The 24,355-nt window shown below is 48.0% G+C and overlaps 1 protein-coding gene across 1 annotated transcript in view; it reads right to left on the bottom strand.

The window, feature by feature from the left end:
* Positions 1-10,903: 10,903 nt before the first annotated feature.
* The window catches only part of tinagl1 (tubulointerstitial nephritis antigen-like 1), a 44,569-nt gene continuing 31,117 nt past the window's right edge, over positions 10,904-24,355 (bottom strand). The window contains exons 10-12 of the mRNA XM_084158373.1: positions 21,116-21,239; positions 12,244-12,289; positions 10,904-11,920 (exon numbers count right to left, since the gene is read on the bottom strand). Of these exons, the coding sequence (XP_084014499.1) occupies positions 11,753-11,920; positions 12,244-12,289; positions 21,116-21,239 (338 nt within the window). The 3' untranslated portion in view covers positions 10,904-11,752. The remainder of the gene's footprint in view (positions 11,921-12,243; positions 12,290-21,115; positions 21,240-24,355) is intronic.

Below are 24,355 nucleotides of genomic sequence, written 5' to 3'. Positions count from 1 at the left end.
ATTCTTTGACTTTGAATACACAACTTCTGACTGGAGTTCTGTAAATGTTTTGAGAGTGTTTTTGAAGGACAGTACTGTAGTATAAGATTTTTGGTTGGTTGAGTGAGTGAGCAGCTCTTCAATGTCAGAGAAATTGTACTACCTGAATACCATCCAAAATGGCTGACAGACGAAGATCTTGTTGATGACCAAGATGTCATAACTCATTGTTTGTCCATGGAGAGAGTGCTGTGCCCCTTATCCACTTACATCTTTCATTAGTATCCCTCTAGGACCTTCTGTCTACGGATCTTGGCACCTTGAATGGGCAGACTAATCGCACTCAGGAGTCACTCAAACTGAAAAAGAACAGTCGGTCCGACTTGGATCCAGCTTTGGACAAATTCCACCCCTTTTCTCCGCATGACTTGGATCCAATCGCCTGCTCCTCTCGTCCCATTGATCCAGACAGGCTTATCTGTCTATCACTGGTTTATCCCTATAAGGATACAGCTGTCTGGATGACTGCATGGGAAAGGGGATCCATCTGGTTAGCCAACAGTTTGACAATAACCTCATACAGTAGGCCCTAATGGCCTAATGGGCCCATATTGCCCTTGGCCCTGGTCGAAGTAGTGCACTATATAGGGAATATGGTGCCATTTGGGACACAGCCCTTTTGTTTTTCAGTGGCTAGGGGCTGCATCCTATAGACTAATGGAATAGTACTATAACATTATTTTAAAGGATAAACAGATTTGACTTGCACCAATAAACTGCAAGGTTATATCTATGAACAGTTATGGTAGCTTATAATGGTAATGTAAAATCTAGAATAAATTAATAATGCGGGAACACCTCACAATTCTACTCATAAATATTTTGTAAAGTGTAAAGAAAAGATTATGACACAACAACCTGTCATTGACTCCCCCAGTCCCAACCTCCATCTCCACCTCCCTTCTGTTATCAATTATTTCTGCACTGTCATGCCTCGTGAACCCATGATGCACCTCACCCCAACCCTGGCCACATCATCCTCCCTTAATCGAATCAAATGTATTTATAAAGCCCTTTTTATATCAGCAGATTTCACAAAGTGCCTATACAGAAACCCAGTCTAAAACCCCAAACAGCAAGCAAATGCAGATGTAGAAGCACAGTGGCTAGGAAAAACTCCCTAGAAAGGCAGGAACCTAGGAAGAAACCTAGAGAGGAACCAGGCTCTGAGGGGTGATCAGTCCTCTTCTGGCTGTGCCGGGTGGAGATTATAAGAGTACATGGCCATTAAGGCCAGATCGTTCTTCAAGATGTTCAAACGTTCATACAGTAGATGACCAGCAGAGTCATACTCATCCTCTCTCGCGCGCCATTTCCAATTAAAGTAAATATTCTGTAGACTGCATGGCTCACACAACACACAGCTATGTCTGCTCTACCTCCTATAGCCTACCCTCTTAGAAAAAAAGGCGCTATCTAGAACCTTAAAGGTTCTTCGGCTGTCCCCATAGGAGAACCCTTTGAAGAACCCTTAAATGTTCCAGGTAAAACCCTTTTGGTTTCCATGTAGAACCCTTTCACCCACTTCCCTTGAAAACTGTTTGCCCTACAGCTAATTCTGTCGAATCAAAGGAATTTGCAAAAAACTATCAGATTTCTACAGAAATATGGCTGAGATGCAAAGAAAATTCAGGGAGAGTGGGCACAAAAACGGTCAGATGAATACTGCCATTGAGAAAATCCAAAACAAATTGAGACATGATCTCTTTCAATGACAGTCTCGCAAAAAGAAGCATTCTTGCGTTCTTACTACCCGCTATTCAAAGTGCTCCGAACAAATGAAGGGAATCATTCAAAAAATTGGCACATTCTAAGATCCGATGACAGTATCGGTAATGTGTTTTCGGACCCTCCCTTGGTCATATTCTCGCTGGGCAGAAATCTCAGCGATTAATTGGTAAACTCTGATTTACCACCCCAAAATACCCCTGCACAGCGTGTATTTGCGTCTCTACCGGATGGAAACTACAAGTGAAATGGCTGTGCTCAATGCAATGGCACTTACAAATGTAGATCCTTCAAACACCACCAAACAGGGAAACAGATCCCAATCAAAGGTGTTATTACGTGCTCCACTAAGGCTAATTTATCTTATAGCTTGTCCTTGTGGTAAAACCTATGTGGGTACAACGAAGCGCGAAGTACGAATCTTGGAGCATCATAGAACCATTAGGTGCAAAAAACTTGACGTAGCCAGTTGCGGCCCACTTTTTGGAAGTGAACCACTCTATTACGTTATATCGGCATCGAACATGTCACCCTCCCTAGGAGAGCGGGTGACCTTGACAGTTTATTGTTAAAACTAGAGGCCGCCTGGATCTTTCATTTAAAGACCCTTGCTCCCTTCTGTCTCAACGTAGCCTTTGATCTGAAGCCATTCTTGTGATTATTGTGTTTTTGCTATCCATTGTAAATAATGTTTGTAGGCCTACAGTACCAGTCAAAGGTTTGGACAAACCTACTCATTCAAGGGTTTTCTTTATTTTTACTATTTTCTACATTGTAAAATAATAGTGAAGACATCAAAACTATGAAATAACAAATATGGAATCATGTAGTAACCAAAAAAGTGTTAAACAAATCAAAATATATTTTATATTTGAGATTCTTCAAATAGCCACCCTTTACATTGATGACAGCTGTCACGCCCTGGCTCTGGGGACACTGTTATGTTGAGCCAGGGTGTGTAATTCTATGTTTGTATTTCTATGTTGGCCTGAGTGACTCCCAATCAGAGGCAACGAGTGTCAGCTGGTTGTCTCTGATTGGGAGCCATATTTAACTGTCTGTCTTTCACTTTGTGTTTGTGGTTTCTTGTTCTTGTTTGGTTTGTGTTAAACCGTAGACATCACGTTATCGTCCGTTGTTTTGATCGTGTGATCATTCTATTAATAAATATGTACGCATTCAACGCTGCGCCTTGGTCTCTCCCTGATGTTCGTGACAGAAGAAACCACCAGAACTGGACCAAGCAGCCTAGTGAGGAGCAGAGTGGGTGGACTTGGCAACAGTGGAGGCAGAGCTTCGACTGGGTCAAGCCGAATGAGGAGCTGAATGGCGGAGATTGGAAGCAGAAGAGCGAGAGTTGGGCGAGAATTATCTCGCCCACGGGGAGGAGAGACTCCCAGAAAATTTTTAGGGGGGGGCTCACGACGTCGGACCAGCAGGAGGCCGCGATAGAGCGGCCCAGCGGGTTGCCAGAGGAGGCCGCCAGGTTACGGGGGCCACTGGTCGAAGAGGGGATGGAGGATGTAGAGGCACGGCGAGAGGTACTGGCGTGTGTTGCCAGTCCGGTCCGGCCCGTTCCAGATCCCGGTGTAGGGCCAGTGGTGTGTGTCCCCAGTACGGTCCGGTCCATTCCTGCTCCCCGCACCAAGTCTGTGGTGCGTTTCGTCAGCCCTGTCCGGCCCGTTCCTGCTCTCCGCACCAAGTCTGTGGTGCGCGTCGCCAGCCCAGTCCGGCCCATTCCTGCACCCCGCACCAAGTCTGTGGTGCGTTTCGTCAGCCCTGTCCGGCCCGTTCCTGCTCTCCGCACCAAGTCTGTGGTGCGCGTCGCCAGCCCAGTCCGGCCCATTCCTGCTCCCCGCACCAAGTCTGTGGTGCATTTCGTCAGCCCTGTCCGGCCCGTTCCTGCTCTCCGCACCAAGTCTGTGGTGTGCGTCGCCAGCCCAGTCCGGCCCATTCCTGCTCCCCGCACCAAGTCTGTGGTGCGTTTCATCAGCCCTGTCCGGCCCGTTCCTGCTCTCCGCACCAAGTCTGTGGTGCGCGTCACCAGCCCAGTCCGGCCCATCCAAGCTCCCCGCACCAAGTCAGTGGTGCGCTTCGTCAGCCCGGTCCGGCCCGCTCCTGCTCCCCACACCAAGCCAGTGGTGTGCGTCGTCGGTCCGGCACGGCCCGTGCCTGTTCCACTGGTGCCTGGTCCGGCACCGGTCAGATGCGTTACGCCGGAGCTAGAGCAATCCGCTCCATCAGTGTGCAGTCCAGCTCCGGCCAGCGGGGCCAGACCGGACCAGGGGTACTTTGGGGGGTTGGAGAGGGCTCAGGGTTAGTTGGTTATACCTGGAGTACTTCTCCTGTCTTATCCAGTGTCCTGTGTGAATTTAAGTATGCTCTCTCTAATTCTCTCGTTCTCTCTTTCTCTCTGAGAACCTGAGCCCTAGGACCATACGTCAGGACTACCGGGCATGATGACACCTTGCTGTCCCCAGTCCGCCTGGCCTTGCTGCTATTCCAGTTTCAACTGTTCTGCCTGCGGCTACGAAACCCCTACCTGTCCCAGACCTGCTGTTTTCAACTCTTAATGATCGGCTATGAAAAGCCAACTGAGAGACCTGAGCCCTAGGACCATACGTCGGGACTACCGGCCGTGGTGACTCCTTGCTGTCCCCAGTCCGCCTGGCCTTGCTGCTATTCCAGTTTCAACTGTTCTGCCTGCGGTTATGGAACCCCTACCTGTCCCAGACCTGCTGTTTTCAACTCTTAATGATCGGCTATGAAAAGCCAACTGAGATTTATTCCTGATTATTATTTGACCATGCTTGTCACTTATGAACATTTTTGAACATCTTGGCATGGTTCTGTTATAATCTCCACCCGGCACAGCCAGAAGAGGACTGGCCACCCCTCATAGCCTGGTTCCTCTCTAGGTTTCTTCCTAGGTTTTGCCTTTCTAGGGAGTTTTTCCTAGCCACCGTGCTTCTACACCTGCATTACTAGCTGTTTGGGGTTTTAGGCTGGGTTTCTGTACAGCACTTCGAGATATTAGCTGATGTAAGAAGGGCTATATAAAATAAAATTGATTGATTGATTGAGAGGGAGTGGGGATCAGGCCCGGAGCCGGATCCGCCGCCAAGGCGGAGTGCCCACCCGGTCCCTCCCCTGTGGTATTTAGTTGGCGCGGTCGGAGTCCGCGCCTTTAGGGGGGGGGTACTGTCACGCCCTGGCTCTGGGGACACTGTTATGTTGAGCCAGGGTGTGTAATTCTATGTTTGTATTTCTATGTTGGCCTGAGTGACTCCCAATCAGAGGCAACGAGTGTCAGCTGGTTGTCTCTGATTGGGAGCCATATTTAACTGTCTGTCTTTCACTTTGTGTTTGTGGTTTCTTGTTCTTGTTTGGTTTGTGTTAAACCGTAGACATCACGTTATCGTCCGTTGTTTTGATCGTGTGATCATTCTATTAATAAATATGTACGCATTCAACGCTGCGCCTTGGTCTCTCCCTGACGTTCGTGACAACAGCTTTGCACACTCTTGCAAATTTATTAAAAACGAAAAACAGAAATATCACATTTACGTAAGTATTCAGACCCTTTATTAAGTACTTTGTTGAAGCACCTTTGGCAGCGATTACAGCCTTGAGTCTTCTTGGGTATGATGCTACAAGCTTGGCACACCTGTATTTGGGGAGTATCTCCCATTCTTCTCTGCAGATCCTCTCAAGCTCTGTCAGGTTGGATGGGGAGCGTCGCTGCACAGCTATTTTCAGCTCTCCAGAGATGTTCGATCGGGTTCAAGTCTGGGCTCTGGCTGGGCCACTCAAGGACATTCAGAGACTTGTCCCGAAGCCACTCTTGCATTGTCTTGGCTGTGTGCTTATGGTCATTGTCCTGTTGGAAGGTGAACCTTCGCCCCAGTCTGAGGTCCTGAGCCCTCTGGAGCAGGTTTTCATCAAGGATCTCTCTGTACTTTGCTCAGTTCATCTTTCCCTCGATCCTGACTAGTCTCCCAGTCCCTGCCGCTGAAAATCATCCCCACAGCATGATGCTGCCACCACCATGCTTCACCATATGGATGGTGCCAGGTTTCCTCCAGATGTGACGCTTGGCATTCAGGCTAAAGAGTTCAATCTTGGTTTCATCAGGCCAGAGAATCTTGTTTATCATGGTTTGAGAGTCCTTTAGGTGCCTTTTGGCTAACTCCAAGCGGGCTGTCATGTGCCTTTTACTGAGGAGTGGCTTCCGTCGGGCCACTCTACCATAAAGGCCTGATTGGTGGAATGTTGCAGAGATTGTTGTCCTTTTGGAAGGTTCTTCCATCTCCACAGAGGAACTCTGGAGCTCTGTCAGAGTGACCATCGGGTTCTTGGTCACCTCCCTGACCAAGGCCCTTTTCCTTTGATTGCTCAGTTTGGCCAGGCGGCCAGCTATAGGACGAGTCTTGGTGGTTCCAAACTTCTTCCATTTAAGAATGATGGAGGCCACTGTGTTCTTGGGGACCTTCAATGCTGCAGACATCTTTTGGTACCCTTCCCCAGATCTGTGCCTCGACACAATCCTGTCTTGTTGCGTCGTGCTAAGAACAGCACTTAGCCGTGGTATATTGGCCATATACCACACCTCCTCGGGCCTTATTGCTAAATTATACCCTGATGAAGACAGCTTGTCTATCGAAACGTTGGTTATTAGGTTATTAAATTATTGCGTCTGAGCTCCTAGAGTGTGCGGCTCTCCTTTTCTTTTCCAAGCGTTCTACTCCGCTAGCCAGCACCTCGCCTAAACAGGTGTTCTACTCCGCTAGCCAGCACCTCGCCTAAACAGGTGTTCTACTCCGCTAGCCAGCACCTCTCCTAAACAGGTGTTCTACTCCGCTAGCCAGCACCTATCCTAAACAGGTGTTCTACTCCGCTAGCCAGCACCTCTCCTAAACAGGTGTTCTACTCCGCTAGCCAGCACCTCTCCTAAACAGGTGTTCTACTCCGCTAGCCAGCACCTCTCCTAAACAGGTGTTCTACTCCGCTAGCCAGCACCTCTCCTAAACAGGTGTTCTACTCCGCTAGCCAGCACCTCTCCTAAACAGGTGTTCTACTCCGTTAGCCAGCACCTCTCCTAAACAGGTGTTCTACTCTGCTAGCCAGCACCTCTCCTAAACAGGTGTTCTACTCCGTTAGCCAGCACCTCTCCTAAACAGGTGTTCTACTCCGCTAGCCAGCACCTCTCCTAAACAGGTGTTCTACTCCGTTAGCCAGCACCTCTCCTAAACAGGTGTTCTACTCTGCTAGCCAGCACCTCTCCTAAACAGGTGTTCTACTCCGCTAGCCAGCACCTCTCCTAAACAGGTGTTCTACTCCGCTAGCCAGCACCTCTCCTAAACAGGTGTTCTACTCCGTTAGCCAGCACCTCTCCTAAACAGGTGTTCTACTCTGCTAGCCAGCACCTCTCCTAAACAGGTGTTCTACTCCGTTAGCCAGCACCTCTCCTAAACAGGTGTTCTACTCTGCTAGCCAGCACCTCTCCTAAACAGGTGTTCTACTCCGCTAGCCAGCACCTCTCCTAAACAGGTGTTCTACTCCGTTAGCCAGCACCTCTCCTAAACAGGTGTTCTACTCTGCTAGCCAGCACCTCTCCTAAACAGGTGTTCTACTCCGTTAGCCAGCACCTCTCCTAAACAGGTGTTCTACTCTGCTAGCCAGCACCTCTCCTAAACAGGTGTTCTACTCTGCTAGCCAGCACCTCTCCTAAACAGGTGTTCTACTCCGTTAGCCAGCACCTCTCCTAAACAGGTGTTCTACTCCGTTAGCCAGCACCTCGCCTAAACAGGTGTTCTAATCCGCTAGCCAGCACCTCTCCTAAACAGGTGTGAGTTTCTTTCACCTCCAGATTACCCAAAAGGGTTCTACCTGGAACCAAAAAGCGTTCTCCTATGTGGACAGCCGAAGAATCCTTTTGGAACCCTTTTTTCTAAGAGTGTACCCTTCCTCCACATTGAACATTGCTTGTCCATCTGAACATATCGGTTTTCCTGCGTCTCTATCCTTTTCTCATGAGGTGATGGTTGTAATGGGGTTTAAAACTGAGGCCTACTTGAAATGTACGAAATTGTGTATAGGAGCCTGGCTGATTTACATGAACAATGTGAAAACATGAAGCCATATTGGAAAGGTGGCACAGTTAAAAATACATAACTTCTGGGAAGCCAAGCAGTTTATTGTGAAGTGAGACTGCACGGTGTGAACTGATACATGATGTGGTCTCTAAAAGGACAGTTGCCACCTCTGGAAACTGAGACATTTAAAAACTCATGATAGGCACACAAAATATATCTCAAATTGGAACAACATTTCAAAACATTTGAGAAAGTATAAAAAGAGCACCTATGGCAACATTACATAAGGCAGTTAAATCAAGTTATATCAGTATATCAGAACCTGTGTGATCACTGGCTTCAGTTGAGGCTTGAGCTACCTACCTAACACTTCTTTGGAAATGCACAACCTTTGAAATGTCACAATGAGTCTGTTGTAGGCCTACACACGCCTATTACTAAATACTGAAGTGTTAGTAGCATGTTGTGTCTGTGAAATATTAGGCTTAGATAATCGAACTGACAAAAATACTACAATGAAACAGCACTGAACAGACTTTGACAGCTGAGTCCGACCTCCTCCTCTCCTTAGAGCCAGGCACTTTGATTTTGTGTGTGTTCACCTTTCAGAATAGGTATTTGCACCACCCATGCACTCTTCAAAGCAACTGGTCAGGGGAGGGGGGAGTGTGTGAGTGTGTGAGACAACCACATATCTCAAAGCAAGTAATAAAATAAGAGTAAAATACAACAACAGCAACAATAATAATATTTTCAGCATCATCGTAACACAGTGTACACAGAATGAAACAGACTAAGACTATGATACACAAACGGTGGATACTTTCAACAGAGAGGCTTCCACTTCTACAATATATTATTAAAAAGGTTCAAAATTGAACCCCTCCCATCAAAAAAAGGTTCCGATTTGAACCTTTACACAGGGGTTCCTCGAATACCCTTTTCAGAGGGATTCCTCAAGGAACCTTTTTGGACTGAAAAGGTTCCCCCTGTGTGTCAGTTTTTAGAACCTCAAAAGGATCTTCCAGGCTCAATTACTTCTAAGAGTGTATACTGTCTATTAAGGCAGATGTATAAATGGTTGACCCACTAATATTATTCATACAGAAATGTTATGTTCAAGCAGTTGGATTCAGTGAAGAGCTGTCATGGTCATGAGATTTAAGTTGAAGGTTGACACCATGTCTTCCATAAACAGACAGGTTATGTGGTACTGAACATTTCCAGAGCTTGCTGAGACTCAATCCTGTACTATGCACTTAGTGGGATTAACCTAAAAATAAAACATTGTTTTTTGGTAAATGAGGGGAAATAAATTATTGGTCAAAAGGAAAGTTCACTAAACCCTCAACCCCACCTTTCACCAAGCCTTAGCCCAACACCCTTTCCAGTGTAAGATTCTGCTTTCTTTGGAATGTGTAGAGAGATGCGTGGCTACTGCAACTGCAACTGCAGATCTGTGACAGTAATAGGAATACATTAATCAATGATATACAGTACCAGTCAAAAGTTTGGACACACCTACTCATTCAAGGGTTTTAATTTATTTGTACTATTTTTTACATGGTAGAATAATAGTGAAGACATCAAAACTATGAAATAACACATATGGAATCATGTAGTGACCAAAAAAGTGTTAAACAAATCAAAATATATTTTATATTTGAGATTATTCAAATAGCCACCCTTTGCCTTGATGACAGCTTTGCACACTCTTGGCATTCTCTCAACCAGCTTCACCTGGAATGCTTTTCCAACAATCTTGAAGGAGTTCCCACATATGCTGAGCACTTGTTGGCTGCTTTTCCTTCACTCTTCCATCCGACTCATCCCAAACCATCTCAATTGGGTTGAGGTCGGGGGATTGTGGAGGCCAGGTCATCTGATGCAGCACTCCATCACTCTACTTCTTGGTAAAATAGCCCTTACACTGGAGGTGTGTTGGGTCATTGTCCTGTTGAAAAACAAATGATAGTCCCACTAAGCCCAAACCAGACGGGATGGCGTATTGCTGCAGAATGCTGTGGTAGCCATGCTGTTTAAGTGTGCCTTGAATTCTAAATAAATCACAGACAGTGTCACCAGCAAAGCACCCCCACACCATAACACCTACTCCTCCATGCTTTACGGTGGGAAATACACATGCGGAGATCATCCGTTCACCCACACCAAGTCTCACAAAGACACAGCGGTTTGAACCAAAAATCTCAAATTTGGACTCCAGACCAAAGGACACATTTCCACCGGTGTAATGTCCATTGCTCGTGTTTCTTGGCCCAAGCAGGTCTCTTCTTCTTATTGGTGTCCTTTAGTAGTGGTTTCTTTGCAGAAATTCGACCATGAAGGCCTGATTCACACAGTCCCCTCTGAAGAGTTGATGTTGAGATGTGTCTGTTACTCTGTTCACTCTGTGAAGCGTTTATTTGGGCTGCAGTTTCTGAGGCTGGTAACTCTAATGAACTTATCCTCTGCAGCAGAGGTAACTCTGGGTCTTCCATTCCTGTGGCGGTCCTCATGAGAGCCAGTTTTATCATAGCGCTTGATGGATTTTGCGACTTCACTTGAAGAATCTTTCAAAGTTGTTGACATTTTCCGTATTGACTGACCTTCATGTCTTAAAGTAAGGATGGACTGTCGTTTCTCTTTGCTTATTTGAGCTGTTCTTGCCATAATATGGACTTTTACCAAATAGGGCTATCTTCTGTATACCACACTACCTTGTCACAACACAACTGATTGGCTCAAACGCATTAAGAAGGAAATAAATTCCACAAATTAACTTTTAACAAGGCACACCTGTTAATTGAAATGCATTCCAGGTGACTACCTCATGAAGCTGGTTGAGAGAATGCCAAGAGTGTGCAAAGCTGTCATCAAGGCAAAGGGTGGCTATTTGAAGAATCTCAAATCTCAAATATATTTTGATTTGTTTAACACTTTTTTGGTTACTACATGATTCCATATGTGTTATTTCATAGTTTTGATGTCTTCACTATTATTCTACAATGTAAAAAATAGTAAAAATAAAGAAAAACCCTTGAATGAGTAGGTGTGTCCAAACCTTTGACTGGTAGTGTAGCTAGCATGATTAAGAGTTAGGTCCTCAGTGATACCACTAACTAAACTGTAACACAAGTGGATTGTTCATTTCTCTCTGGTGCCTGTATCATCTACCATTCTGTCTCTCTGGTTCTCACTATCCAAAGAGAGAGAGAGCGATAGAGAGAGAGTTCAGATCAAGCCAGTCCTTTCATCCTCATAGCAGTGGAAGTGAAGGCTTCTGAACAGAAGCAGGAAGTAAACAGTTGATGCCGAGGAGTCTGGGAAGTGTGGTCTTTGGGATAGTGAGTCCTGAGGCGCTTATTGCTGTGTCCTGAAGCCGGGGAGGCCTGCAGGCCATGAGCTTGTTTTGGTGCCATAAACCTTGAGTTATGTTGGGGGCGGCTGGGGTTTCATTACCCCCAGTGTGGGGTAAGGGGATATGGGGGTAAGGGGGTAAGAGTAGGGGTTCTTGGGGTAGTTGGTTCCTCCATGGGTCAGAGTGGGAACTCCAGGGTTCTGGTTGTGTTGCTCCCCCAGAGTTTAGTATGGGGCTGGTTGAGTTGCTCCCCCAGGGTGGGAAGGGGAAGTGGGTACGGGGTGAAGGGTAGGGGCTCTGGGGCTGGTTGTGTTGCTCTCCCAGGGTAGGAAGGGGAAATGGGTATGGGGTGAAGGATAGGGGCTCTGGGGCTGGTTGTGTTGGTCCCCCAGGGTAGGAAGGGGAACTGGGTATGGGGTGAAGGGTAGGGGCTCTGGGGCTGGTTGTGTTGCTCCCCCAGGGTAGGAAGAGAAGTGGGTACGGGGTGAAGGGTAGGGGCTCTGGGGGTGCTGGGTTCCTAAAGTGTCTGTCTCTACTTGCGTCGCCGGTGTTGGTGGTGATGGTGGCTCTGCATGTCTTCCATGGTGACCCTACCCCACACGCCGATCACGAACGCCTCGATCTCACACTCATTCTCTCCGCGAGCGATACGGAAGTAGCCGTTCTCCCCCCAGTTCTTCCCCCACGAGTTGGCAGCGATCTGAAAAAGTCATTAGAAAGAGTGGAATGGGTTAGAATGTAGATATAGTAGATAGAGACCACAGGAGGCTGTTGAGGGCAGGACGGCTCATAACAATGGCTGAAACGGAGCGAATGGAATGGCATCAAACACATGGAAACCATGTGTTTGATGTATTTGATACCATTCCCCTGATTCTGCTCCAGCCATTACCACGAGCTCATCCTCCCCAATTAAGGTGCCACCATCCTCCTGTGGTAGATACATCATAAGATATTTACACAAATAAGAGACACAACAGAGAGAAACAGATGTGATGAGTAATGTGAGGAGCCATTACTTACCCAGTACTTATTTGTTGTCCCATCATAGTTCCTGTCCTCTCCCCACCTGGAACAGAACACACAGAGACGGATTACTGACATGATTGTTTTCAACTGAAGGGAACACACTATTATGAACTTCAGAGGTTTCTTCATTTTTCACTGGGAGTAAAAATAATCGGACAATTATTCTGTTGTGAATTGTGTTGTTTTTAACCTTTTACAAGTAGCTTTTAAATACATCCCACGCCCACGTAGGAATGTGCACACCTGAGAGTGTTTTGACACAACTGACATGGAATTCGAGTCAGAGCTATAAGTATAGGTAGAGATGCTGAGTACAAAACATCTTTCATCTCCTAACAGCATCCTGAAAACAAGACGTTATTTATGACCATGGCTAAGGAACACCAGAGTGATTATACTGCCCAAACACACACACACACACACACACACACGTCTCTCCTGCATCCAATTTTCATACCGCCCCAACAGATCCACAGATGATGCAATCTCTATTGCGTTCCACACTGCCCTTTCACACCTGGACAAAAGGAACACATTTACATTTAAGTCATTTAGCAGACTGCTATTCATTGACTACTGCTCAGCGTTCAACACCATAGTGCCCTCAAAGTTCATCACTAAGCTAAGGACCCTGGGACTAATGTCACACCCTGGCTCTGGGACTCTATATGTTGAGCCAGGGTGTGTTCATTCTATGTGTTCTGTTTCTATGTTGGGAGTTCTAGTTTGTTTATTTCTATGTTGGCCTGAGTGACTCCCAATCAGAGGCAACGAGTGTCAGCTGTGGCTGGTTGTCTCTGATTGGGAGCCATATTTAAACTGTCTGTTTTTCCCTTTGTGTTTGTGGGTTCTTGTTCCGTGTTGGTCTATGTTACCTAGGACGTTACGAATCGTTTGTTGTTTTGTTCATTGTCAGTATTTATCACTAAAGGTAAATAAACATGTTCATTCATCACGCTGCGCCTTGGTCTATTCCGTACGACGATCGTGACAGAAGAACCCACCATACAAGGACCAAGCAGCGTGTCCAGGAGCAGGCAGCCTGGACGTGGGAGCAGATCTTAGACGGGCAGGGGTCCTGGACCTGGGAGGAAATCCTGGCCGGGATGGATCGCCGGCCATGGAGTGAGACAGTAGAGAGGCGACGGAGAGAGGAGCAACGGCGTGATCAGTGTCGTCGTCGGGCTGACGAGAGGCAACCCCAAAACATTTTTAGGGGGGGGGCACACGGCATGGACGACGGGGCTGACGGAGGCAGAAAAGGGGCGTATTCAGAAGGCCACCAGATTACGGGGGCCACTGGTCAAAGTAGGGAAAGAAGGTTTAGAGGCACGGCGAGAGGTACTGGGGTGTGTTACCAGTCCGGTCCGGCCCGTTCCAGATCCCGGCGTAGAGCCAGTGGTGTGTGTCCCCAGTACGGTCCGGCCTGTTACGGCCCCTCGCACCAAGTGTACGGTGCGCGTCGCCAGCCCGGCCCGGCCTGTTCCTGCCACTCGCACCAAAGCTACGGTGCACGTCGCCAGCCCGGCCCGGCCTGTTCCTGCCCCTCGCACCAAGCCTACGGTGTGCGTCGCCAGCCCGGTCCGGCCTGTTCCTGCCCCTCGCACCAAGCCTACGGTGTGCGTCGCCAGCCCGGCCCGGCCTGTTCCTGCCACTCGCACCAAAGCTACGGTGCGCGTCGCCAGCCCGGCCCGGCCTGTTCCTGCCACTCGCACCAAGCCTACGGTGCGCGTCGCCAGCCCGGCCCGGCCTGTTCCTGCCACTCGCACCAAGCCTACGGTGCGCGTCGCCAGCCCGGCCCGGCCTGTTCCTGCCACTCGCACCAAGCCTACGGTGTGCGTCGCCAGCCCGGCCCGGCCTGTTCCTGCCACTCGCACCAAGCCTACGGTGCGCGTCGCCAGCCCGGCCCGGCCTGTTCCTGCCACTCGCACCAAGCCTACGGTGCGCGTCGCCAGCCCGGCCCGGCCTGTTCCTGCTACTCGCACCAAGCCAGGGGTGCGAGTCGTCAGCCTGGTCCAGCCCGTTCCTGCTACTCGCACCAAGCCAGGGGTGCGAGTCGTCAGCCTGGTAAAGCCCGTTGCTGCTCCACGCACCAAGTCAGGGGTGCGAGTCGTCAGTCCGGTGAGGCCCGTTCCGGCTCCACGCACCAAGCCAGGGGTGCGCATCGTCAGCCCGGTCCGGCCCGTTGCTGCTCCACGCACCAAGCCTGGGGTGCGAGTCGTCAGCCTGGTTAAGCCCGTTGCTGCTCCACGCACCAAGCCAGGGGTGCGAGTCGTCAGCCCGGTAAAGCCCGTTCCGGCTCCACGCACCAAGCCAGGGGTGCGCATCGTCAGCCCGGTCCGGCCCGTTGCTGCTCCACGCACCAACCCAGGGGTGCGAGTCGTCAGTCCGGTGAGGCCCGTTCCGGCTCCACGCACCAAGCCAGGGGTGCGCATCGTCAGCCCGGTCCGGCCCGTTGCTGCTCCACGCACCAAGCCAGGGGTGCGAGTCGTCAGTCCGGTGAGGCCCGTTCCGGCTCCACGCACCGAGCCAGGGGTGCGCATCGTCAGCCCGGTCCGGTCCGTTCCTGCTCCACGCACCAAGCCAGGGGTGCGTATCGTCAGCCCGGTCCGGCCCGTTGCTGCTCCACGCACCAAGCCAGGGGTGCGCATCGTCAGCCCAGTCCGGTCCGTTCCTGCCTCACGCACCAAGCCAGGGGTGCGCGTCGTCAGTCCGGCACAACCCGTGCCTGGGTCATCGGTACCTAATCAGGTACCGCTCAACTGCTCCACAACGGAGCTGAAGCTAACCGCTCCTGCTACGTCCAGTTCAGCTCCAGCCAGCGGGGCCAGACCGGACCAGGGGCGCTATGGGGGGAGTATTGGAGGGTGGTGGGCAAGCCCGGAGCCAGAACCGCCGCCGAGGAGGAATGCCCACCCAGCCCTCCCCTGTTTTGCTCTAGTTGAGGCGCGGTCGCAGTCCGCGCCTTTAGGGGGGGGGTACTGTCACACCCTGGCTCTGGGACTCTATATGTTGAGCCAGGGTGTGTTCATTCTATGTGTTCTGTTTCTATGTTGGGAGTTCTAGTTTGTTTATTTCTATGTTGGCCTGAGTGACTCCCAATCAGAGGCAACGAGTGTCAGCTGTGGCTGGTTGTCTCTGATTGGGAGCCATATTTAAACTGTCTGTTTTTCCCTTTGTGTTTGTGGGTTCTTGTTCCGTGTTGGTCTATGTTACCTAGGACGTTACGAATCGTTTGTTGTTTTGTTCATTGTCAGTATTTATCACTAAAGGTAAATAAACATGTTCGTTCATCACGCTGCACCTTGGTCTATTCCGTACGACGATCGTGACAACTAAACACCTCCCTCTGCAACTGGATCCTGGACTTCCTGACGGGCCGCCCCCAGGTGGTAAGGGTAGGTAACAACACATCCGCCACGCTGATCCTCAACACGGGGGCCCCTCAGGGGTGCGTGCTCAGTCCCCTCCTGTACTCCCTGTTCATTCATGACTGCATGGCCAGGCACGACTCCAACAACATCATTACGTTTTCCGATGACACAACAGTGGTTGGCCTGATCACAGACAACGACGAGACAGCCTATAGGGAGGAGGTCAGAGACCTGGTCGTGTGGTGCCAGGACAACAACCTCTCCCTCAACGTGATCAAGACAAAGTAGATGATTGTGGACGACAGGAAAAAGAAGAGGACCGAGTACGCCCCCATTCTCATCGACAGGGCTGTAGTGGAGCAGGTTGAGAGCTTCAAGTTCCTTGGTGTCCACATCACCAACAAACTAACATGGTCCAAGCACACCAAGACAGTCGTGAAGAGGGCACGACAAAACATATTCCCCCTCAGGAGACTGAAAAGATTTGGCATGGGTCCTTAGATCCTCAAAAGGTTCTACAGCTGCACCATCGAGAGCATCCTGACTGGTTGCATCACTGCCTGGTATGGCAACTGCTCGGCCTCCGACCGCAAGGCACTACAGAGGTTAGTGCGTACGGCCCAGTACATCACTGGGGCCAAGCTTCCTACCATCCAGGACCTCTATACCAGGCGGTGTCAGAGGACCCTGGGACTAAACACCTCCCTCTGCAACTGGATCCTGGACTACCTGACGGGCCGCCCCCAGGTGGTAAGGGTAGGTAACAACACATCCGCCACGCTGATCCTCAACACTAAGAATTGTCAAAGACTCCAGCCACCCTAGTCATAGACTGTTCTCTCTGCTACCGCACGGCAAGCTGTACCAGAGCGCCAAGTCTAGGTCCAAGAGGCCTCTAAACAGCTTCTACCCCCAAGCCATAAACCCCCCCCACCCCTTCTTTTACGCTGCTGCTACTGTTTATTATCTACGCATAGTCACTTTAATAACTCTACCTACATGTACATATTACCCCAATTACCTCGACTAACCGATGCCCCCGCACATTGACTCGGTACTGGCACCCCCTGTATATAGCCTCGCTATTGTTATTTTTACTGCTGCTCTTGAATTATTTGTTACTTTTATTTCGTATTATTTTATATTGTGTTTATTTTTATTTTTTGGTATTCTTTCTTAAAACTGCATTGTTGGTTAAGGGCTTGTAAGTAAGCATTTCACTGTAAGGTCTGCACCTGTTGTACTTGCCGCATGTGACAAATACAATTTGATTTGATTTGATTTGATCCCACATCATTCAGATTCCTCAGCAGCACACTGAATTCCCCCCTCTGCCACTTCCCCCATCGCAGCGCAGGAAACAGGAAGGAGATGGACGGCCAGGGAAGAAGTGGTCACCGCCCGACTCCTGTCATCTCACAGACAACAACAACATTGCTGAAGGTTGAGTGAGGCTCTCATAAATTCACCTTACCCCTGCAGAGGTCTCTCTCTCTCTCTCCTTCTGGCAAATGCCCATAAATTCCCATCATCTTTAGCTTCTGGTCCTATCTGGCAGTTGCCCCCAGTCGGATACGGCCCAGAGTCCCTGCGTCTCAGACCTAATTTCCCTCCCCCCTCCCTTGCTCCAGTTCTATTCCCATCCTGTTTGTGAACACCAGGCCCTAGGGCCTCTAGAGCCTCATCTTTTATAAGAGAAAAGGAATGCTGGGAAAGAGATGTGGTGTTTTCAGTTACATTTACATTTTAGTCATTTAGCAGACGCTCTTATCCAGAGCGACTTACAGTTTGTTATTTTTTTATTTTATTTGTTATACCCCCCGTGGGAATCGAACCCACAACCCTGGCGTTGCAAACGCCATGCTCTACCAACTGAGCTACATCCCTGCCGGTCATTCCCTCCCCTGCCCTGGACGATGCTGGGCCAATTGTGTGCCACCCCATGAGTCTCCCGGTCGCGACCAGCTATGACAGAGCCTGAATTCGAACCAGGATCTCTAGTGGCACAGCTAGCACTGCGATGCAGTGCCTTAGACCACTGCGCCACTCGGGAGTTGTTGCCAACCCGGTAGCCTGCCACCAAAATATTTGCGAATAATGCCAATCTTCATTCAGCAAGTCTCTTTATTACTTGACTCTGGTTCGGACAAGAGATCAAGGGTCATCATGCTTTGAATAGGCAAATACAAACAGCTGTACAAACATCACAACCACATCTTAAATAGATGGAGACTGGAGGTTGTCTGAAGACTCAGACTGGATTTAATTCCGCTATCGCTACATATATTCAGTCTGAGACTGCCATCCTAGAAGCCCTTTCTGCTGACACCAAAGTGAGGGACGTTGTCCCCACGCCGTTTTAACCACGTGTGTTCAGGCTCTGGCCCAACCCATCGGTTTCTGAGACCAATAAGAACGATTAGAATGTGTTAACTTTCGAGAAGTCGTCTGGGAGGTGATCAAATCCAGACTCATGGTGGAGAATAAATGTTAGTGGGCGTGGCGTTTGGCAGGAGCGATGTGGATGGATAGCCAGGCAAGGCAGGATGTGTGTTTTGGGAGGCTAAATTGTGTGTGTGTGTGTGGGTGCGTTTGTGTGTGTGTGTGTGTGGGTGCATTTGTGCATGCATGTGTGTGTGTGTGTGTGTGTGTGTGTGCACATTTGTATGTGTGTGTACTTGTGTGTATACGTGTGTGTGTATACGGGCAGAGCCAGAGAGCCAGACAGAATTGGACCACTATGGAGCCCTTATCTCCCCCAGTTAGCGTTGTTCCCCCTGGACAATGAGGGACATACCAGTCCTCCCCCACCTTACCCCTGACCTCCTCTATGGGTCTGATCCCCTCTCTGTCCAGTACAGTTGGGATCAACACACCAGACAATTCCCTTTCCACCAGAGTGGACCTCAATGCCCTAAACACAAACTTTCCCATGCCCTTGGCTTACTAGAACGCACTGCAGCGGGATTTTGCTTGTAAAAACATCAGTGCTTGTGACAGTCAGGCTCTACGCACCCTGTCCTGACCCCCCTTCTTCCCCCCACCCCCACCCCGACCCCAAATCCATACCCTCAGTGCCCACCGAGCCTCGCGTTCGTGGCCCAAACCAGCGAAAGAACCGCAGTGTCAGCGGAGGTTGGATGCAGGGGGAATATGAGCTTCAACCATCATCATCATCATCATCATCATCATCATCAGTAGAGCATGCTGCTCAGACCAGACACCAGCAGTGTGCCAGGACAGACCAGACAGGACAGACCAGACAGGACAGGACAGACCGACCAGACAGGACCGACCAGACAGGACAGACCAGACAGGACAGACCAGACTCCAGCAGCGATCCAGGACAGACCAGAGCTAGTGTGCACCCCAAATGGCACCATATTCCCTATGTAGAGCATTTCTTTTGAGCTGAGCACTATAAAGGGAATAGGGTGCCATTTGGGAATCAGCCTTATGCTATTGACCTTGATAGACCGAGACCCTAGACCAGGGTTCCCCAACTTCTTTCAATATTTTTTTTCTTTTTTATTGTTGGACATTAAAGACTGTAAAAACACCAGGAAATCAGCTCCAAGTGATTTTAATTTAAGAAATATTTTCCCAAGTATTCCCACGCATAATAGAGAGACACGTGATCATATACAAATGTAAGCAAGGTTTGAAACGATTTTGTTTTAGTCAAACATTATATCTGTTTGGGCTTTTTGCGGTCAATTTGTAGTCTACAAATTATTTGTAATTATGTTCCAGCCCCCCGACCATCCGCTCAAGAAAAAATTGGCCTGCGGGCCAAATCTAGATGATGATCCCTGCCCTAGACTTTCCTGACCTAGAATACTTAGCATAGTTGTACAGCCCCACAAAGCCATATATACAGAATTTATGTATATGGCCTACATAATCTAATATACTGCATTTATGACATACATGTGAAATACATACTCACAAACAACCAAGCAAACAGAGCACTCACTTGATGTCAGAGACAAACCAGGTATAGGTAAATAAAGTCTTCAGACATGCCCACTGGTTATGAATTATACCTCAAAAATGCAGGTAGAAATACACACTGACAAATACAGACATTACTAAAAGTTAAATGACACAATATCACATGAGACCCAAACAGAGCCAGCAGGACGGGGCAGGAAGTGGATCTCCATGCTCTGTTTCTCTTGATCAATGGCCGATCAGATAAGAGTTAGAGAAACTGCCTCCATGATGGCTCTCAGCGGCTCTGCTCCTTTTTATTCAACTGACAGCATTGTTCAAGCCAAAGACAACAAACCCTCCAACTCCAGTTTTTGCACAACGCTGGAGCACACACAAACACACACACACACACACACACACACACACACTCTTGCGCATACACACACACAAGCCAAACATTCCACCGGTAGCTAACAGACTCAGAAGGTGATAATTTCCAGATAGAAAAACACATCAAATGGATCTTTACAAGGGGAAAGTATGTTCATAACGCATATCTTTCCTCATTCTAGGCACAAGGCTTGTAATGCCTAGAATAGACAGCCCAGACAGACAGCACAAAACAAACACCTGGTCACTCAGACTAAACTATAATGTGAGTATTTGGCCGGGATGGGGTGTTGGGGATTAGTGGTAATAGGTTGGGGGGGGGGAGTGGAGAGAACAATGTCTCGGAGGAAGTGTTCGCTCCTCATAGAAGTTGCCCTTAGGTACATATCTAGGATCAGCTTACCCTCCCCAAAACCTAACCTCCAAACATCAACACTGACCTTAGATCAGTGTCTAGGGACTAGTTGATTCCACTCCCAGAGGGAGACAGAGGGGTGGGGGTGGGGTGATAGGGAGTGACAGGGAGGGATGGGGAGGTGATCCAGGTGTGTAGTGTCTGCCTGCCTGCATTTTTGTGGTCTCCGTGGTAACTAAGGGGCTTGTCTGGGGAAATGAGGACTGGAGCCAAGGTGTCTCCAACAGAAGGAGCGACAGACAGACGGGGAGGGAGGGCAACTCTCTTAGTCACACTGAAGAACATAACACACCTGTGCTAGCATGCGGTCTGGGACTGTATACAGGAAGATGGTTTCATCATTTAATAACTTGGCAAATGCAAACAAGTATACTGAGGTTTTCTATTGTTGGTAGACTTAGGCCGGAATTCAATGCAAGGCGAATTATAGCACAGTGCGCTATAACAGACTTTAAAGGTCATTTACAGCTACATTGTCACCTGTATAGTGTGCTGCACTATAATCGGCCTTGTATTGAATCCCGGCCTTAGATATGAATTATGGAACATTTGATAAGATATATTGAATGCATTTAGCCTACAATAACATTTGAGGAAGGTGAAGACTGAACACAAGACATCCAAAGTAATACCGCCATTTTCTTCCTATACTGCCTCCCACATACTGAATGTCGAATGAAATGTAATCACATAACAATGGATAAAAGACAACACAAAGCTCTACCAGATGGCAGATGATTGACAGCCTTACCCTGTGATCCTGACGGAGTGTGTGTTGTGTTTGCGGTAGTGTGGTGGTTTGGTGAAGCTGACGTCTGTGTGTTTGTAGATCCCACTCTTATAGACAAAGAAGTCCTCATGGACCTCCAGGATGGCTGCAGGATACACAGGAAGAAAAACACAAGTTAGATGAACTGGAAACACAGAAACACACACTTTTTACAGCCAGACAAATCTATAGCTTCTCAGATGGTTATAAAAGGACCAACCAAAGGCAGTTAGTTCATGCTTCAATATTGTTGAAAAACATAGATACAATCAACTTTACTATTAACCCATATCAGGTAAAGAAAGCATCACTGTAGTTCAAAGGTAACCAATCTGGGCCTGGTTTCCCAAAAGCATCTTAAGGCTAAGTTAATCGTTATAACCTTTGTAGGAGCATCGTTAAATCTCTGAGCTTTTTCCCAAAACCATTGTTAATAAAGTTGCTCTTTAAAACGCTCGTTATTTACTGACTGCCTCAGACCAGTCGTCGAACAGCTAATTACTTCGTTAGATGCATTTTTTCCCTAACGCGCCACATTATACACAGAAGATCTCTGTTAAACAAAGAATCAAGATGGTTTTCTGTCTCTCTGTGACCACCGATAACTTCATAATGAAGTTGACTACAAATTAGAGATGGGCCGATAAACCGAAAATTGACACCAACCATACCGATCACTTATCGCAGGCATTTTGCTGATATTGTTCATTACGATAAGTAGCCCATACTAAACAAATGTGAAGTTTGAAATGAAATAAGTTTGCTAATATGGGTGATTGTTGATGGGATAATTGATGGCTACAACCATCAATCTAGTAGTAATAGTTTAAAGGATGATTTAAAAAACTGTTGTGCACATTCATGTTATAAACTTATCCTTTTATTTAACATTATTGCATAAATTCAGGCAATTTATCGCGATATGCATTTTCTTCATTATGGCCCAGCTCTACTACAAATACAAAATTGCCAATATCTTTGCAATTGTTAAGCGAAGGATTAAAATATGCTTCAAATGAAAACCGATGACTGCATAGGCCTACAGTGCATTCGGAAAGTATTCAGACCCCTTCCCTTTTTCCAGCCTTATTCTAAAACGGATTAAATGAATTTATTTCCTCATCAACCTACACAGCGAAAACCGGTTTTTAGAAATGTTTGCAAATTTGTTAAAAATAAGACACAGAAATACCTTATTTACGTAAGTATTCAGACCCTTTGCTATGAGACTCGAAATTGAGCTCAGGTGCATCCCGTTTCCATTGATCATTCTTGATATGTTTCTACAACTTGATTGGAGTCCACCTGTGGTAAATTCAACTGATTGGACATGATTTGGAAAGGCACACACCTGTCTATTTAAAGTCCCACAGTTGACAACGCATGTCAGAGCAAAAACCAAGCCATGAGGTCGAAGGAATTGTCTGTAGAGCTCCGAGACAGGATTGTGTCGAGGCACAGATCTGCAGCATTGAAGGTCCCCAAGAACACAGTGGCCTCCATCTTTCTTAAATGAAAGAACCACCAAGATTCTTCCTAGAGCAGGCCGCCCAGCCAAACTGAGCAATCTGGAGAGAAGGGTCTTGGTCAGGGAGGTGACCTGATGGTCACTCTGACAGAGCTCCAGAGTTCTTCTGTAGAAAGGTGAGGCCTTCCAGAAGGACAACCATCTCTGCAGCACTCCACCAAACAGGCCTTTATGGTAGAGTGGCCTGACGGAAGCTACTCCTCAGTTAAAAGCACATGACAGCCCGCTTGGAGTTTGCCAAAAGACACCTAAAGGACTCTCAGACCATGAGAAACAAGATTATCTGGTCTGATGAAACCAAGATTGAACTCTTTAGCCTGAATTCCAAGCATCACGTCTGGAGGAAACCTGGCACCATCCCTTCGGTGAAGCATGGTGGTGGCAAAATCATGCTGTGGGGATGTTTTTCAGCGGCAGGGACTGGGAGACTAGTCAGGATCGAGGGAAAGATGAACGGAGCAAAGTACAGAGAGATCCTTGATGAAAACCTGCTCCAGAGCGCTCAGGACCTCAGACTGGGGGGAAGGTTCAACTTCCAACAGGACAACAACCCTAAGCACACAGCCAAGACAACGCAGGAGTGGCATCGGGACAAGTCTTTGAATGTCCTTGAGTGGCCCAGCCAGAGCCCGCACTTGAACCCGATCGAACATCTCTGGCGAGACCTGAAAATAGCTGTGCAGCGACGCTCCCCATTCAACCTGACAGAGCTTGAGAGGATCTGCAGAGAAGAATGTGAGAAACTCCCCAAATACAGGTGTGCCAAGCTTGTAGCGTCATACCTAAGAAGACTTGAGGCTGTAAATGCAGCCAAAGGTGCTTCAACAAAGTACTGAGTAAAGGGTCTGAATACTTACAGTACCAGTCAAAAGTTTGGACACACATACTCATTCAAGGGTTTTTCTTTATTTTCTACTATTTTTTACATTGTAGAATAATAGTGAAGACATCAACACTATGAAATAACACATATGGAATCATGTAGTAACCAAAAAAGTGTTAAACAAATCAAAATATATTTGAGATTTTAGATCCTTCAAATAGCCACCCTTTGCCTTTGTCACGATCGTTGAGAGACAGGTCAGACCAAGGTGCAGCGTGGTATGCAAACATGTTTATTAAACTCAATAAACATAAAGAAAACAAGAAACAACGTAACGTGAAGTCCTCAGGCTATACACATACAAGCCTAAACACGGAACAAGATCCCACAACTAAGGTAGGCAAACAGGCTACTTAAGTATGATCCCCAATCAGAGACAAAAAGCGACAGCTGTCTCTGATTGGGAATCACACCCGGCCAAACATAGAAATACAATACCTAGAACATAAACATAGAATTTCTAGCATAGATTCTCACGCCCTGACCAAACCAACTAAAGAGAACCTGCCTCTCAAGGCCAGGGCGTGACAGCCTTTTGACAGCTTTGCACACTCTTGGCATTCTCTCAACCAGCTTCACCTGGAATGCTTTTCCAACAGTCTTGAAGGAGTTCCCACATATGCTGAGCACTTGTTGGCTGCTTTTCCTTCACTCTGCGGTCCAACTCATCCCAAACCATCTCAATTGGGTGGAGGTCAGGGGATTGTGGAGGCTCTCAGGTGCGGTGTTGGGACTCTTTGAACCGGTGCACTATAAACACAGTAGAGCTAAACCCCTGTGACTTTCTCATTAGAAACCCCACTGGGAAAAA

The sequence above is a fragment of the Coregonus lavaretus genome (genome assembly GCF_964263955.1).
Source record: "Coregonus lavaretus genome assembly, chromosome: 3".
In the NCBI taxonomy this organism is placed as follows: domain Eukaryota; kingdom Metazoa; phylum Chordata; class Actinopteri; order Salmoniformes; family Salmonidae; genus Coregonus; species Coregonus lavaretus.
Note: the sequence above shows the minus strand (reverse complement) of the source record. Positions and strands in the feature narration are given on the sequence as shown.